Consider the following 18,912-nt stretch of genomic DNA (forward strand, 5'->3'; position numbering starts at 1 on the left):
TTAGGGACCAAAAGTGTCCATTTTGAAACCACTCTGAAGATGATCAAATAGACAATTACTTCAAACCTCAGGGACCAATAGTGTACTTTTCCCTTTTTTTTTCGTCAAAGCTAGGAGTGCTCAAGAAATCCAACAACTCGATGAAGTTGAACCCAACCAAACCAAGTTGGGTCCGGTTGCAGGTTCATCACTAAAAAATTTGGGTCAACCCGGCCCAACTCGTATATATACCTATATGTGTATTTTTTTAATTATAAATATATCATAAAATATCTATGTTCAATCTCAACCTTCCACTTTGTTTTGATCCTAGCCATTCATTTAATATCCATTTAGGATTTTCAACTTTTTCATATATTCCATTTTGAATCTCACCCTATTTTCCTCTCTTGTATATTTTTTTACTCTCAAGTCTTGATCTTCCATTTGACTCAAAGGTCGTTAAATCTTCCGTTGAACTTGAAAAATGACAGGAATTGTAGAATAAAAATCTCTATGAGTCTAAACGATCACGCAATGTAAACTAGAATCACACTCTATCGAAACTTATCTAAACTAAATTAAGTGATGTGAGAATATTACATTGTAAAAAATACTGCATTATGAATATTACAATATATGTATATGTGTATGTCTATATATATATATATATGTATATAAAACTCTCTCATAAATTGTCCCCAAAGGCTAGCTTGGGTGGCTTGGGGTCTCAAGGAATAATCTCGAGGTCTTCGATTCAAATTACATGGGATGCAACTTTCACCCAGCAACGAATCTTTGCCTATGTTAGACAATTAGTCTACTGAGTGTTTCCGTATACCCAGCTAAGGTCAACCCCATTCCATATAGTTGAAATGAGAACTTAGCAAACAAGAGCCAATTCTATTTTTCTAGAGCAAACAGGTGATGTAGGAACCAAACACATGCTTTCAACACAAAACGGACATAAAAACACACTTGGAAATGAAAGTGAAGAGCGATTATTGATTGGGAAGAGGAAGCCTTCACACAAATGCATCATCTTCATACCTCATCAACTCTACCGTGGATACTCTAGCAGTTGACTCCATAGAACATTCCATCATGTATCGTTGTAGTAACCACTCGCCCATCCAGAAGAGTGTCTCTTTGAGTGTACGAAAATGGAACATTGCAAGATCCCTTGGTCGCGACTAGCCTCGCTTTCACCTTCTTCTTTGGAGGTACCGTAAACTTGAATAAATTCTTGAACTCTTTCTCAAATGTGTAAGTTTTTCCCCATGTAAATGATCCTGCAAACTCCGCCGACAGTTCAATCTTATTCTCGAAGATATAAGGCACGACTTTGGTCTCGATGGTGGTTTTGACACCAACCTTCAATGATAGAGTTGTACTGAAAGTCCCCGTTGCAATGTCTTTAAAACTAAACTGGAATTCCTCATGCACATCTTCGCTCCCATTGTTTTCGATATTAGTGTAATTCTTCATGTCGATCGTTTCGTGGTAGATTTTGGCTTCTGCTGTTCGAAACTCCACAATTTCTATCTCCCTCGAATGTATCAGTTCTTCAATTGTCAGCTTTGTCTCGCTTGAACCCATATTGGAGGCAGAAGCATTCAAACAGTCTGTTTTGCCTTCCACAGTGAGTCTCTTGCGAAACAAGCTGTTTCCCAGATTCTTTAACGCAATCGTGTTGTCTTCAGAATACTTGAATGGCCAAAAGCATGTATCGGGATTGTCCGAGCTCGCATCGGTCAAATCGGCCCAAATCCATCTTGGACTTAGCCTCCAAAACTTCCCGAAGAACTTCGACTTGACGCGAACGCTTCCATCGTCGTTCATAAGGATCTCGTGTGCAGCCTTATCATCTCCAATGCTAGTACCAGAGAACTCTAAATACTCATGATGTTCTTGCATCGCAGCGCGGAGGTATTGTCCATTGTCGCCTTTGAAAGCCACGAGTTTCGGCAACACGAGCAGAGATTGGAAGTCGATCGCAGCGAAGACATCCCAATTGTTGGGGTCAGGAGTGGCAGTTCCTGCATATATAGTATAGTCAGCGGCAATGGGGCCTGTATGTGGGATCAAGAAGTACCCAAGCTTGACATGGCGGATCCGATAAACTTGAAGATCGGCATCGTAGATGAGCTCAAACAACGTACACGACCATTTCGATCGATCCTCGTCGGGCTCGTCTGCCAAAGGTTGAATGGATTTAAGGTTGGGGGAGAAAGTAATCCAATATTTGTTGTTGTAACAACATTTGATGTGTACAAATTTTTTGTCATTCTTGGAAGTCTTTAGTTCGAACTTGGTAAATGGGCTCACCACTGCATCTGCAGAGCATTGGAGGGCACCTCAAAGTTGTCCTTCATCGAGGTAACGTATATACTTCCCGTTGTACTTTGCTTTCAGAGCTAAGTATTTCGGTGGTTGCGGCTCCATTCTCTCTCAGTCCTTTGCTTTTCACCAATGAATTTTGTTTGCCTTTCTTTAAACTCGCATTTCTTCCTTGTATTTATAGAAGAGTGCAGATGTGTTCCACTTGTAATAAAAAAACAAGAAGGAATAAATTGGTTTGAATAAGAAATTTGAATGTATAATGCTGCCAAATATAAGGTAGATAGTATAATGTGGGCATGTCAGTGTGTCAATAACTACATTTATAAGAGCTTTTCAAAGTCAATGTATGTTCATATATTTTATAATCTCCTGATAATTGCGAATATGACTATAGTTATTGGGTAAAAAATTGTGCGGAAAGCCAATTAAGCCACATGGATTGAGTCGAGAAAACAACTGGGCACGCGGACCACATTGAGAATGAGGTCGAGTGCTCTTGGATGTCCTCTATACAGAGGACAATTAGTGGCCAAGATGGTGTTGACACACTCTGTATCCAAACTGTGATATACCTCACGAGACCACTTAGGATGCCACCAAGCCCCCCTATCCGTAGTACTGTGAGAAGCAGAGAATGTTGGTGATTCCCCAGACCCGTGGCACGACATATCAGTACTCGCACATACACCTTTGAGGCGAGGGGAAGCTCTCTCGAACATGTCTCTATCTCCATATATAAGAAAGAGAACAACCCTGAAGGTAAACCACATTCCCCTAAACAACTTCTTGCGAAGATTCAGCAAGCAGTTTCTCACACTCGAGATTCTTGCTTCCTTAATTATTCTTTCTGCTCTATATTCGTTTGCCCCTATTTGAGTTCTAACTTAGGCATTAGATTGCATTCCAAAATTCATCATTCTAGTACCGAGATTTTTATTTTTGCAGGCATCTGATTTTCGGGGATGAAGACATACGTGGCACTTGCATGGCAACTAAGTAAACCTCATCACAAAATTGACATCAACAAGTATAGCTTATTGGAAATCACAAAGTGTATGGACAAAAAGGTTAAATAAATATCTCTTTTATGGTTTTGAAAAAACGTTTTATTTCCTTTTAATTATTTGAATGTTACAAAATTAATTATTCAACGGTTTAATTAATTAATTAATTGTGTTTTGTAACGTTTTAATTAATAAAGTTAAAACGTTTTTTCTTTTCTATTTTTAAAGGAACTCAAGCTTACTTATGCATGGGGAATATTATGAGCTTTTGATAGAATTTCTGAGCAACTTCTTCGATTACATCCGGCTCCAGCGAGTGCACGCCTGAGTTCGGAGTTGTGTTAACCTTGGGGAGCAACCGACGTACATACGATTTAGCACCGTGATCATGCCGAAATTGTTTTCAAGGTAGTGGTTCAACCAAGGCACAACAATGTTTTCATCTGATTCCTCTTCACTTTCCAACATAACTTAATGATTAAAACATCTCTACTTCTTAGAAGTCGTTCAAATCTGTTGACCTCACAGGCGATGTAATATTCTAAATATATATATATATCATGCAATCACTATTTCGTTCATTGTTAAACTTTTAGAATTATTCTGATCTTTGTTCCCTCCAGTTTTCGATCTTAAAATGATACTTTTACATCAACACCTTTTTATTTTTATTTTTTTAAGATAGTACTCTAAAAAAAGAAAAACTTTTATTAAGATAAGGTATTTGTATTTATAATTGTTATTTCATTTGTAATTATAATTCAATTGGTTAAAATATATTATAGCTCTGACCAAAAAATCATGGATTCGAATACATATTTTCATTGTACTAAATAGATATATTATGTATTTTGTTTATACTTATAAAATTTATAAGTATGGATCAAAATAGTATTTGTGTATAATTTATTTAATAAATTAAAAACAATAAATGCTAAGCTATATTTTTTGTTTCTAAAATATTTATATAATTTTGAAAAAAAAATTCTTAGAAATAAAAAAATAAAAAAAGAGTATTTCTATCAAACCCATATGTTAGTTAACTATGTCCAAAATAAGATTCTATATTATAAATCAATAATTCAATAAAATATATTTAGAAAATCTAGATCATGTTTAATATTGTTTTAAGAATATAGATCCCAACAAGCATATCCTAAAGTAATCTACATACAATAATTAATTGCAACTCATGAAATTAAAAAGGAAAAAAAAAAGATCTAACTTGTAGATTTTATTTTCCTTCTTTTTAAAATGAAATATATGTATATCTACCCCATGTTTGGCATTATATGAAAATTTCAACAATAGTTGTTTGAGAAATGACAATTATTTTCTAAAGACCAAATATTTAATGTTGGTCGACTCACATATACCTATCCACCTTCTTTTTGGTCGTATTGATCAGAAATATTTGGTTTATTATTCTTAGATCAATCTAAATTTTTTATTCCATGATATTTGGACTTGTTTTATATTTAATTCCTAAAATTTTACGGTAGATTTTATTTTTATTTGCTCTCTAAAATTTCAAAGGTGACATCTTTTGTCTTTGATGTTTAAATTTTGCCTCTATTTGATTTCTATGGCTTCAAAAAGTAAAATTTTTTTGTTTCAAAACTTTCAATTTTGTTTCTATTTAATTATTAAATTGAGTTTATCGTTAATCGATTTTGCAGTGAGATATGGTATGGTAGTTTCCGTATTGACCTAGATTGTTGACCTCATGTCATTGTAATTTGTGACTAGGTTTGCTGTTGTTCTCAATGTATTGTTGAACAAAAACCATGAAGCAGTGGGAGGCCTCCCACTGATGAACTTCTTCCATCTAAAATTTTCTTCAACAAATGTTAAATTCGCACACTAAAATAAATTAATACTCAACTTGATTAAAGGACCAAGTAAAAACTAATCAACACTTTCAGAGACTAAAAATATCACTTTAAATCTTGAGGGAACAAATAAAAACAAAACTATGAACCCGAAGGACGAGCTAAAAGTGTCGATTTTGACACTTAATAAGCCAAATAAAAGCAAGTCCAAATCTTCGAACCAAAAGTGTAATTTACCTTTAATATATTATGATTATTAAAAGTCTATGTAACCCATGTATTTTGTCTGATTTTTCTGTTATGCTTATCACCCACATATACCTTGATATGTTTTGTATAAGGTATATAGGGTATAAGTATATCACTGATAAAGGATATGATATCAGTGATGTGCTTCGTATAAGATATATAGCTTAACTGATATATCTCGATGTATTACGTAATAGGTATGTCAATTAATTGATGTACCTTATTTGAAGACAGTGACGGTCCAAATACACCTATATTTTTAACCCAACTCAAGCTAACTTGTATACTGTTGGGTTTGTAAGGTGATTGCAAACAAAGTCCCACATTGGCTAGGGAAGGGAATGATCATAGGTATATAAGAGAGGACAATTATCTCCATTGGTATGAGACTTTTTGGGTGGAACAAAAAACAAAGTCGTGAGGACTATGCCCAAAGCGGACAATATCATACCATTGTGGAGATACTCGGGTACGTGGGGTACCGTTTGGAGAAATCCTCGAGGGTCAAACAAAGAGTGATTGGTAAGCCTAATAGTCATTACGAAACTTGTGGATGAATATCTAGATCAAACAAAAGTCCTCTGCAAGAATAAGCAGAAAATAACTCAAATCCAACAAATACTGCACTCATTGTCTTCACCGACAATCATAATTCTCAATCTAGATCGTTCGTGTGGAGACATGTAAGGCAACTCATTCTCAATCATGAGTGAGTTATGAACTCCTACTCGTAAGGGCTCGTCCTTTGATCTGTATGGGTGAGAGTGGCCCCAGTCGCCGACTCAACAATCCTATCATTTTGGGGACGAGACTAAGTGGGGAGCTGGGAACATAACTTTATAACATGGAATTCGTAAGGGCTCGTCCTTTGATCTGTATGGGTGAGAGTGGCCCCAGTCGCCGACTCAACAATCCTATCATTTTGGGGACGAGACTAAGTGGGGAGCTGGGAACATAACTTTACAACATGGAATTCACTCCTCCTCGATTTTAGGGGAGTAGATGAGTGTTCCCTTTAGTCCTGACTCCAGAACTTGAACAAGGGGCCCCACCCTCTTACTGGCCCGATAGGGACTTTTGGTTATTGGTCGGACCTTAACCTGGTTGTTCATTAGAGGATTAGCGGTACTTAAGGTACAAGATATGTAACACAGGGGTAAAACGATAATTTGACCCATCTGTGGTTACGAACACTCGTGAAGGATTGACTTGCCGTTAATGGTCGATATCCGTGGACACAGAAATACTATATAGTGAGAAGAGTTCAACTGCGGGTTTATAGTGGAGTAACTCGTAGTTAACGTATGTTGATTAAGGTGGTTAATGAGTTTAACCGATTAATCTCGTAACGTTGGAGCTTCTAATCTATAAGTCCATTTGGTCCCCTTGCTAGCTCGTAAAGGATAATTAAGAACATTAAGTCTTGGAAGGAATTTGAATTGTTCAAATTTAATTAAAGAAAATTTGAGTTAATTGTGTATGACATAATGTAATATAACGTATGATGATACATTATAAAACTATATATTATGAGAGAATAATATGAATTGGATTTCTATTAAAACTATAAGTTAAAGTTTAATGTGAATTAAATTCATATTAAATACTATAGGTTAAAGTTTAATGTGAATTAGATTCATATTAAATACCATAGGTTTTGAGGGATTGGTATATTTGAAAATGATTTAAATATTTATTTAATTAAATGTGATTTAATTAAATTATGTTTATTTAATTATTTAATTAAAAAAATAAGATTTAATTAATTATTAATTAAATTAAAATAGGTTTAAATTTAATTAATTTATTAAATTAAATATAATTATATATATATATATATATATATGTTGTTAATTATGGTATCATCATTTCCCAGTAAAACACATAGACTTCTCTGTGTTTTAATTCAAGTTTTTGCTGTAGAACTAAAAGGTCCCCTCTCACTTCAGGATTCTCATTGTACTTTCCTTCAAAGAACCAAGATCCCACCATCCCGTTCTTATTCCTAGAGTCATAGTGAGGGAGCTACGTGGTAGTGTTTTTATTCGGTTGTGAAGAATTGTTCGTGTTGTCACAACGTTCATGCTCGAGGAAGAGAATCCGCCAACGGTCTACAAATGTAAGCTACTTTCTTCCTCCCATAAGTCTTAACCTTCTTTTTAATAGAAACGTTTTGTTTTTAAAAACCGGTATCGTTCCTTTTCTAACCCAAGTTGAATCACAAGCGATCAACCACTTCCGCTTGGGATTCGATCCTTTCACCAGAACCTTTTGACGAACCAGCTCTGTTGGAACAATCTTTCTTCATGTGTTCAGACTGTCCACATCCCCAGCAACAAGCTTTCTTTTGTACGAAGTTTTTCTTCTTCTTCCAATTGCTAGCTACCAGTGTCAAATCTTGAAGTACGCCCTTCACTCTTCAGTCTTCTTTTCTCTAACAACAGTTTACTAGTAGCCTCAGCAAAATTCAAAGGATCCTTACCATACATCAAGATCGGCTTCATGTGTTCATAAGAAGGTAGAAGTGATAAGATGAGCCTGAGTGCTTTATCTTCGTCATCTATCTTCACTTCGATCGCCTCCAGCTCAAAGATGATGCTATTGAGATTACTCAGATGATCTAAAATTTTCGTACCTTCCTCCATTCACAGCGTGTGAAACTGCTCCTTTAGGTATAACCGATTTGAGATGCCCTTTGCCTGATACAATGCTTCGAGCTTCTCCCAAAGTTCTTTGGCTGTCGACATTCCATACACATTCAGAAGAATATTCTTAGCCAAACTTGTTCGTATTGCATTTGCAGCCCTCAAATCCATTTCCTCCCAATCTTCATCACTCATGCTGGACTTTTTAGAACCTCTACTGGAACCACCACTAGATTCCATTGGACCACCATCACTGCTTAGCTTTTCAGAAGCAACTTCACTCGGTCTTCCTTCAACGCCTTGTGTAACCCAGATTGTATCAGCACATCCTTGACTTGCACTTGCCGTCAATCTTCACTGGACTCATAAAGAATGTCATATCTGCTTCACACTCCTAGCAAATCTGTAAATAGTGAACAATCCACACTTTTCACAGAACCGTAGCTCGTTTCAAGAAATCTTTTCTAATGTGGAAGTTCAGACAATGCTGCAACCACAAAGCATACTCAAAAATTCTAGAAACTACAAACCTAAAGTTCTGATACCACTTGATCGGAAAAAACCCCCTACTTCTACCGTATGAATAAGTAGAAAATAATTGAGAAATTTAAAGAAAGCAATAAAATAAAAAAAACACAAGAATTAACGTGGAAAAACTCCAAACCAGAGAAAAAACCACCACGGCCCACAAGGGAAAATCCACTATGTGAAAAATTATTACAATCATACAGATTTCTGTCATCGACCCCAATTACACAAACACTCTTTCAAAGCAAATACCGCTCAGTTAACTAGAGCTAGTATACCAAACTTAAAGTATTTCAATTGGGATGATAAAAACCCAAACTCATGAACTTCTTTTATAGTAGTTGTAACACACATCCTCATTGTACTTTTCCGATGTGAGACAACTTCTAGCACATGGAGACCATCCTTGTATTCTTCCAATGTGGGACAATTTTCATTCCAATATTTTGTCAAAACCCAACAAAACGGAGACAAGACGAAGACAGAATGAAAGAGGATCGAAGAAGCGGGCTGCAGGGGCCTTTTGGCGGAGGAGGCAGCACCACAGAGTTACAACATAGCGTCGCAACACTGTGCAAATGCATAGAGCACGCGATTTGCGTCTGTAGCACCACGATGCTAGGGACAGTGCCGTGGAGCTGTTGCAATTTATAAAAATGGTATTTTTCAGCATTTTAGGTTTTTCAGTGGCAGAAATAGTTTGGCAGCGACTGTTGCAACTATCAGACAATGTGTTTATCGATGAACATAGCAAGTCTCGTGATGAATGAGACAACAGCGATAGGTTTGCTGGAGGCACTAAAGAATAAATATGATAAACGCTCTGTCAACAATAAGGTATATTAGGAGATATTTAAACATTCGCATCGGTGAGAAGGCGTTGGTCCCACATAAATGAAACGACTAACTTGATCAATCAATTGGTGTCAATGAAGATCACCTTTACTGATGAGGTGAATGCTATTCTTCTATTTGACTTCTTTGTCTAATAGTTGGGAAACGATGAAGATGGTCAATGCTAATTTCTTAGAGAATAAGAGCTTGAAATTTTCAGAGATTTGTGATGATGCAATTTATGAGGAGATTCGCAAGGAAGGGAGTGAAAATTCTACATCCACTTTTGTTTCACGTACTTCTTTGGGATCAGCACTGGTGGTTCAACATAAAGGCAAGGAAAAAGGTTGAGTATGAAGATAAACAGCAAATAACAGGAGTGGGATTAGAGAGATCGAATGTTTTTACTGCCCTAAGAAAGACCACTACAAAAGATACTGTAGGAAGTTGAAGAAGGATCTGAAGCAATTAGAAGCGAATGTAAATGTGGTAGTTGTGCATGACACTCTTGTTTGTGTTAAGTAATACCATGCCAGTTTATTTACGATACATATTTATTTTATACTATATATGTAATTGTCTTTTTTTTTCTCTAATTTCTCTTTCTCTATCTAATATTCCTTCTCTAACATTTCGTTCTAAATGTTTTTATTTCAATCTCAAAATTTTTCTAAGTTTTCTGATATCTACAAAATTTCTCTACATATTTCTCTCTAGGATATCTCTCCCATTCTCTAACTTTAAAGAAAACAAAACTTAAGAAATAGCTATTGACATGTTTGGAAAACAAAAAGAAAAAAGAAAATTACAAAAAATATATAATCTTAGTTTTTAGTTTTTAATTTTTAATTAGAGTTTAAAAAATTATGCTAGTTAGCCCGCAATTCCTTTGGCATTGTTTTAAAAATTTCTAGGATTACATTTGATTTCTTAAAAAAAAAAGATAAATAAATAAAAAACAAAAACAAAGCTTTTAAATTCTTTCTTTAATTATTTGAAGGGTAATTGCATTAGGTAGCAATTTAGTTTTATATATTTAACAATTGAGCACCCGTTTTTTACATCTTTAAATATAGCAAAATTTTAAAACAATATTCCCAAATTACCCTTTCCAGATATACATATTACAATTATATCAAACACTCATATAAGTAGTATGTCATATATTTATATTTCAAATATATCAAACACTCATATCAGTAGTATATCACATACATATCCAGATATATCAGAATATCATATCAATAGTATATCGGACATATATCATATAGAAACTCACATTAGGTATATCAAAATATCATATCAGACGTATATCAGACATATGCCGTATTTAATAGATTTTTTGTTCATCGTTGGGATTCTTCTTCGCCATCTAGGATTCAATTTTTTAGAATTCCAAGAAATTCATACCGTATTTAATAGGTTTTTTGTTTATCTCGTTCTTCATTCTATTTTAAATTAGTGAAGTGTTTATGTTCTTCATTTTATTCTAATAGGATGTATATCAGTTGAGTATATCACACTGATATACTAATTACAAGATATATTTTAGGTATATCAGTGTTATATCTAACATATATCATGACTATATCAAATAAATCAATAAATGGTAAATCATATAACCATATAAGAAGTTATATAAGTGGTATATCAATTGTATATACCAACAATTCCAACATGCAGTCACATGTCATAAAATACCAACAACATGTAATCACATCAGTTGTTCATTTTGAACCAAAAATTAGATCTCAAAAAACAATTTTTTTTTTTCGTGGAACATCATATAATCATATAAGAATTTTATATATCAATACACATATATCATAGTTATATTAGAAGTATATCACTGGTAAATTGGAAGTATATCAATTACATATTAAACATACATCAGTGGTAATCCAATGATAAATCATATATCAGAATATACCAGTACTATATCAGTGGTAAGTCTCTTATCAAAAGTTATATCAATAGATCAATCAATGGTAAATCATATAACTACATTAGAAGTTATATCAGTAAATATCATAGTTATATCAAAAGTAAATCAATTGTATATTAGATGTATTTCAAATATATATTAGACATATATCAGGATTGTATCAGTGGTAAATCAATCAATAGTAAATCGTATAATCATATAAGAAGTTATATCAGTAGATATCATGGTTATATTTGAGGTATACCAGTGGTAAATCAGATACATATCACGTATATATCACAGATATATCAGTGGTAATTCAATACATGGTAAATCATATAATCATATAATCATATAATAAGTTATATTAGTAGATTTCATAGTTATATCATTAGTATATTAGTTGTATATCAGTCGTAAATTAAAAGTATATCAAGTATATATTAGTGGAAATTGAAACCTAAGGTTTTCTGGGCTTCCGTGTTTTGGGCTTATTTTTGGGTTTCTTATGCTTGGGTTTGGGCATAAAGGAGAAAGTTGCCATTTAATATGTGGGCCTCCGTTTTTTTTAAATGCTATATTTGAAAACCCAAAACATGTTTATTATTTTGTTTATTTTGTTTTTTGTTTTTTGTTTTTGTTTTTTGTTTTTTTTTTGTCATATCTCACGTTATCCCTTATTAAAATTTAGCTTTAATTTTGAAAATATTTTTTATATTTAAAAAAATTGAGGTAAAAAAAAGATACAATTTTAACTTTCAAACAACAAAAATAAAAAATAGAAATGGTTATGAGAGACATTTAGGAAAAAAAAATTTTGGAGTGAGAAAAGAATTTGTAGAGGAAAAAATAAATAAATTTTGAAAAACTAAATTTTAAAAAATACTTTTTCCTTTTTATTTTTGAAATTTACTTGTGATTGAAAAATATTTTTAAAAACCAAAAATTGAAAATTGTATTATTAACAAAGATGTCTGCTTTTCAAAAAGAAACAAAAAGCAAAAAAAGCAAAAAATAAAATGGATAAGCATTTTGTTTTTCAATAACGATTTGGTTGATTTGGTTTTCTTTTAAGTTTGTTTGGCAACCAATTCAATTTACTGTTTTCTATTTCTTTAAAATTTTATATAAATTTTTTTGAAAAAAATAGTTTTTAAAAACAGAGTTGTATTTTGAAAATCTCATTTTTTCTTTCTAATGCTCAGCTTTTGTTGCTTTTACATTTTGTTGTCTTGATTGGACGGTAGACGTGGAGTTATCTTCTCTTTTCTCCTTTCTTCTTTGTTTTCCCTCGTTCTTCCTTCTTCTCTGGCAGACCTTGCCTCTACATTGTCCTCATCCGATGACTCTCGCTTCGTTGGTGTCGCCGCCTGCTGTTGTCGACGTCTATCGGCAGACTGTTTCGGACGGCAGCGGTTCAAAGGCAAGGTATGCCGAAAAAGAAGGAAGAAGGAGGGAAATGAAAGAAGAAACAAGAAGGGAGAAGATAAAGCCACGTCAACAGTTCAATCAACACAACATAATATAAAATTAGTATATTTTTACTGTCTAATTTAAAATTGCCACACAATAAATATTTAACTACTATGTAAGCATTCTGTTAGGTCAACTAACGGTCAAAGGGTCTCAATGACCATTTAGAACTATTTCTCAAACTTCAAGGACGACGAAATACACATCTATTTCACACCTCAGGGGCCAAAAGTGTATTTTTCCCTCTTTTTGTTCGTCAAAGGTAGGAGTATTCAAGAAATTCGACAACTCGATGAAGCTAAGCCCAGCCCAACCAGGTCGGGTCCGATCGTCGTAGGTTCATTATTAAAAAATTCGGGTCAACTCGACCAAACCCGTATATATACCTATATGTGTATTTTTTTAATTATAAATATATAATAAAATTGATTCTTGTGGTGTGTAGCAAAAATAATTCATACGTTTCAAAAAATGTCATAAGCTTTTCAAAATTTCAAATATAGCAAAATATTTGAATTTTTATTTTCGGAATTTTTATTATTTTGATTTTACTCTTATGATATCTGATATACATTCAATGTATATCTGTATTTGATATAAATCCAATGTATATATATACATCAAATCCATATCTTATGTACCTCTGATATACTTTCGATATACATCCGATGTACCCCTGATATACATTATCAGATGTACCGCATGAGATACATTATCAGATGTATGTATTATACCTCTAATATATATATCTGATTTAATTTACGATATACTAAATATATTTGCAACTGACATACTAAATATAAGTTATATAAGTTGTTTAAATTCTAGTTTACCATTGTAATTCGTTGATTGATATACTAATATTATCAAATCAGTACTGTTTATTCTATATTAATATTAATTAGATACTAAATATAAGGGATATCAACTGTTTAAATTTATAAAGTATATCAAATTTCTAACCTTTTTTTTGGACGTGCATGATCCACATAAACATTTTATACAATAACTTTATATTAAAAAGAAAAAATTTGCACCATTGTTTTCATATGAAAAAAAAAATTGATATAATAGTATTATATCAACGCACATGTATCATAATTATATTAGTAGATATCATGGTTATATCAGAGGTATATCAGAGGTATATCAGTGGTAAATTAGAAGCATATTAAGTATATATCAAATATATATCAATTTTATATTAGTGGTAAATCATATAATCATATAAGAAGTTATATGAGTGGTATATCATTTGTATATCGTTTGTATATCAATGGTAAATTAGAGACATGTCAAGTATATATCACAGATATATGAATGTTGTATTGGCATGGTAAATCAATGGTTATCATACGTATATCAGTGGTAAGTCATATTAGAAGTTCAGTAGATGTCATAGTTATATCAGAAGTAAATCAATTGTGTATCATTATTATATCAGTAGTATATCATAGGTATATATCAGTAGTCAGATATATTGCAGATATATTACTATATCAGATATATTGCAGAGTAAAAATGTAATTTTAAAATTGGACCTCCGGTTTTTGTTGAAAAAAATGCTATATTTGAAAAAACTAGATGTGGTTGCTATTTTGCTTATTTTACTCAATATTTTTGCCATATTTGCAACTGCCCCTAGTAAAATATCTATGTTCAATCTCAACCTTTCACTTTGTTTTAATCATAACCATTCATTTAATATCATTTTAGGGTTTTCAACCTTTTCATATTTTCCATTTTGAAACTCACCCTAGCTTCCTCTCTTCTATATTTTCTTCAATCTCAAGTCTCAATCTCCATTTGACTCAAAGGTCGTCAAATTTTTAAAAATAGAATAAAACTATCTCATAAAGATTTGGGCAGTTGCAAATATTTTAAAAACATTTAGTAAAATTAGGAAAATATCAACCACATTTAGTTTTTCAAATATAATATTTTTTTTATTAAAAAACGGAGGTCCAATTTTAAAATGACAACTTTACCCAAATGATATATATCTGTGATATATATGTAATATATCTATAATATATTTGACTACTAATATATGTATGTGATACACATTTGATAAACGACTAGTGTTTGTACAATATGTATCATCTGATATACTATTGATATGAGTATCTGATATACTACTAATATAAGTGAAAATTTATGCTATATTTAGAAATTTTAAAAAACAGATGACGTAATTTAAAATACATAAAAAAATTTTGCTAATCATTGCAATTTTCCTATTTATAAAATATTTTATATAATTTTTTTTACCAAATAAAAGTTTTAATTATTTGTATGAGATGTTTTGAGTTAATATATTATAAATGTTACAAGCATTCATATACTAACATTCTTAGATAGCGTAAGTCCAAAATTTCAGGTCGTTATAATAAATGTATAATTTTTTTTCTAGTACGACAGTATATGGATAGGTGAATGTTCGAACCCACGACCTTTCGATCAAATCTATATACCTTAACTAGTTGAGTTACAAGATTTACCTACAAAAATGTATTTTAGAATATAAAAAATCATCTTATCTATGTCATCATTGATCATCACTCGAACTAACGGTTCAGGTATTGAAACCGTAGGGAATAAACATAGTAATACCTTAACTAGTTGAGTTACGGGTATTGACTCTTCCTCTCCTCTCTTTTTGCAAAGGTTCTCAAGCTAAATCATTTTGAGTGAATAATAATTAGGTGCTTACCTTTCAACATTCATCTTTTACATATGTCAAAATTATGTGATGGAATAAATTAAATAGTCCTGTCAACGTACGGGTTTTTCTCTCTACTTGAGAGGGTTTTGGGTTTTGGTGTTCGGTTGGTTACGGTGGTGATGTATGAGATCGTCGACTTGTGGAAGGGCCTGGCTCTGACGGGTGATGAGGAGGCGGCTGTCTGTGTTGATTCTGGCAGTCCCTTACTCCCGTCAAACAGTGTCAGTTTGTGCGGTGTGGGCTGTGTGCTTCTTTGAACACGGGTCAATGCGGAGGCCTTTAGTTCGGTTATGAAATCTTTGTGGAGGGTGCACCAAGGGACTCAGATTGCATCGGCAGGGTATAATCTCTTTGTGTTTCAGTTCCGGTCGCGGGCGAATAAGATTCGGGTGATGAACTCTGGGCCGTGTTCTTTCGATAAGGGTCTGTTGGTGATGGTGTCTCCTTTGGCTTCTGAACAACTTTCTGATTTACGATTTACTGAGGCATTGTTCTGGGTTCAGATTCATAATGTCCCTTTCCAGTGTTTAGATAAGGCGATGGCTTTCAAGTTGTGCACTCTTTCTGGGGCAGGTTGAGACAGTGGATAGCGAGGGAACTGGTGATTGGGTTTGGGGCTTTTTTGCGGCTTTGTGTTACTTTTGATATTGTCAGGCCGCTTCGTCGGGGACTTAAGATTCGGTTGACGGAAGCGCGGGACGTTTGGTGCCCCATTAAATATGAACGGTTGCCCGACTTCTATTATTGGTGTGGGTGTTTGGGACATATGATGCGCGAATGTGAGGTCCCAGCCTCTTCTTCTAATGCGATGGCAACACTTCAGTACGGCAATTGGTTATGGGTGTCGCCGACTCACAGATCGTTTTCTCGCGGTGGGGGTGGCTTCTCGTCCCGTTCTTCGGACAGTTCTGGGGCAAGTTTGGGCGTTCGACAGAGTGGGCGGGGTGCGAAGGCTGCTGGGTGTACACTGCCAGGTGTTTCGACGCCCATCGGAGTGTCAAGTTCCATCCCGGGGCTGGAAGGGGTGAACAGCAGTGATTCAGTCTTGCCGGTCAGTGCTGCCTCAAAGTTGGTGTCTTCGCCCTCCACTATTCACGTTATACAGGAAGTTAGTGGAGATCCTCCAATTTCGGTGGCGGTTACTCTTGAGGGGGACCAGGTAGGTTTTCTATTTGTGATTAATTAGGGTCTTCGGTGGGGCCTGGGCATACTTTGATTGGGCCTAAGGCTAGCCTAATTTCGTCTCCGGTGCAATCTACTATTGGTTCACTACATTCTGGATCTGGGCCACGGGGAAACAAATGGAAACGGGCGGCCATGGACAAAATATCTGGGGCTTTAACTGTTGATTCTTTCTCTCTCTCTAGTGCTGGGTAAACGTGTGACTAGTGATGGTGAACGGTTGTGTGGTAATTCCGTTCTTAAAAAATCTCGGACTGGGGTTTCTGAGTCGTGTGAGGTTGATGGTGTTACCGATTCAGATTGTCAAACTGCTCTCCCTTCGACTTTGGCGTAGGCTGGTGTCTAGCCCCGCCCTTCATTATGAATGGCTTATTTTGGAATGTTCGAGGGGTGGGGTCCCCTCGTTCATTCCGGAAATTGTACACGGTGGTACAATTACAAAAACCCTATTTTGTGTTTTTATCTGAAACAAAATCGAGGAAAGACAGAATGGAATTTATTCGACAACAACTTGGTTTTTATGGGTGCTTCGCTATGGATTGTGTGGGCAAAGGTGGTGGTATAGCTCTTCTTTGGCATTGTGAGATGGATTTCCGATTAATTTCTTTCTCTTCGTCTCACGTTGATGGCTGGGTGACTTATGTGAGTAAGCATTGGCGCCTTACTGGGTTTTATGGTAGTCCCGTTGATAAGCTTCGTCCTTCAACTTGGACCTTGCTGAAACATCTCCGAGGGAGTGACAACGTCCCTTGGCTCATTGGTGGTGACTTTAACGAAATTCTTCATCATCATGAGAAGTTCGGGGGAAAACCAAAGTCTGACTGGGCCCTGTTGGATTCTGGGTTGGTGGTGGACGAGTGTGGCTTGATTGACATGGGGTTTTCTGGTGACTGTTTCACGTGGGTAAACCGCCGGGAGGGGAGGACGGCGATACAATTTTTGAACAGCTCGACCGGTGTTTTTGCAATTCTGCATGGCAGGCCTTGTTTCCCCATAATGACGTTCTCCACCTGGATTTCTTTCTATCTGATCATCGAGCTATTGAGGTTCATATGAGAGACTTTCCAACATCATCTCATAGGTATGTAAATAATATTCCTAGATTCGAGGATGTCTGGCTGTCTCATTCCGAGTGTGGTGACCCGTGGTTGGCTGCTCGCTATTGGGGATTGTTCTCCTGCTGGTTTGGCGCAAAAACGAATAATTGCATGGCTGTTCTACACCAATGGGGTAAATCGAAGGTTGGTCGTTATGGTAGACGCATCCGAGAGGCTTCTTCGAAGGTTCAAACGGCTATTAATAATTTATCTACGAAGGGATCCCGGGAGGCAGTAGTGGTTGCTGGGGTGAACCTTGAGCAATTACTGGCTGAGGAAGAAGTTTTTTGGCAACAAGGATCACGAGAATGTTGGCTTAAATGGGGAGACAAAAACACACGGTGGTTCCATAATCGTGCCTCGTTCCGGAAGCGAGTCAATACCATTGAGAGGCTGGAGGATGCTTCTAGTGCTTGGTGCCAGGGCCTGAGGCGGTAGGTGGTATTATTTCCTCTTATTTTTCAGAAATCTTTACCTCGTCTCTCCTACTGTGCATGTGTTCCAAACCGCTTTGGTGGATGTCAAAAAGTGTGTGACTGATCGAATGAACCAGCAGTTGCTTCGACAATTCACTGAATAGGATATTGTGACAGCGTTGAAACAGATTCACCCGAATAAGGTACCAGGGTCGGACGGACTCTCGGGGGTCCTTTTATCGGCATCATTGGGATATTATTGGTGCTGATGTGGTTCGTTGTTGTCTCCAAGTATTGAATACTCAAGTGTCTCCACAGGCTCTAAACGAAATGATAATTACTCTTATCCCAAAAGTCAAGCACCCGAGACGTATTTCAGATTTTCGTCCGATTTCTCTTTGTAATGTCAAGTATAAATTAATTTCCAAGGATTTGTTGAATATAATGAAGTCTGTTTTGAACGAGATCATCTCGCCCAATCAGAGTGCCTTTATTCCGGGTCGTTGTGTGGTGGATAATGCCATTCTAGGCTACGAATGTATTCATTCTCTGCGTCGAAAATCAGGGGGTAAGACGGGTTGGGCCGCTCTGAAACTCGATATGAGTAAGGTCTATGATCGGGTTGAATGGTCCTTTCTGGAATAAATCATATTAAGGATGGGGTTTTCTCCACTGTGGGTG

General features: G+C 35.2%; 1 protein-coding gene across 1 annotated transcript; it reads right to left on the bottom strand.

Annotated features, from left to right (window-relative positions):
* Positions 1 to 1,053: 1,053 nt before the first annotated feature.
* LOC111014651 (uncharacterized) lies at positions 1,054 to 8,052 on the bottom strand. The gene is made up of 2 exons (XM_022289443.1): positions 7,794 to 8,052; positions 1,054 to 2,174 (listed from the first exon to the last, which is right to left on the bottom strand). Exons 1-2 carry the CDS (start codon positions 8,050 to 8,052, stop codon positions 1,054 to 1,056), a joined length of 1,380 nt encoding a protein of 459 aa, XP_022145135.1.
* Between the last annotated feature and the right edge of the window lie 10,860 nt (positions 8,053 to 18,912).

This window comes from Momordica charantia (assembly GCF_013281855.1).
Source record: "Momordica charantia cultivar OHB3-1 chromosome 7 unlocalized genomic scaffold, Mcharantia_2.0 BLBB01000007.1, whole genome shotgun sequence".
Lineage (NCBI taxonomy): Eukaryota > Viridiplantae > Streptophyta > Magnoliopsida > Cucurbitales > Cucurbitaceae > Momordica > Momordica charantia.

Bases quoted from the DNA above. Each gene is read 5' to 3' on its own strand.
- LOC111014651 (XM_022289443.1), bottom strand. From the start codon at position 8,052: ATGGAGGAAGGTACGAAAATTTTAGATCATCTGAGTAATCTCAATAGC. The intron at 2,175-7,793 runs GTAGCTAGCAAT...AACCTTTGGCAG, and splicing joins TACTTCAAGATTTGACACTG to ACGAGCCCGACGAGGATCGA.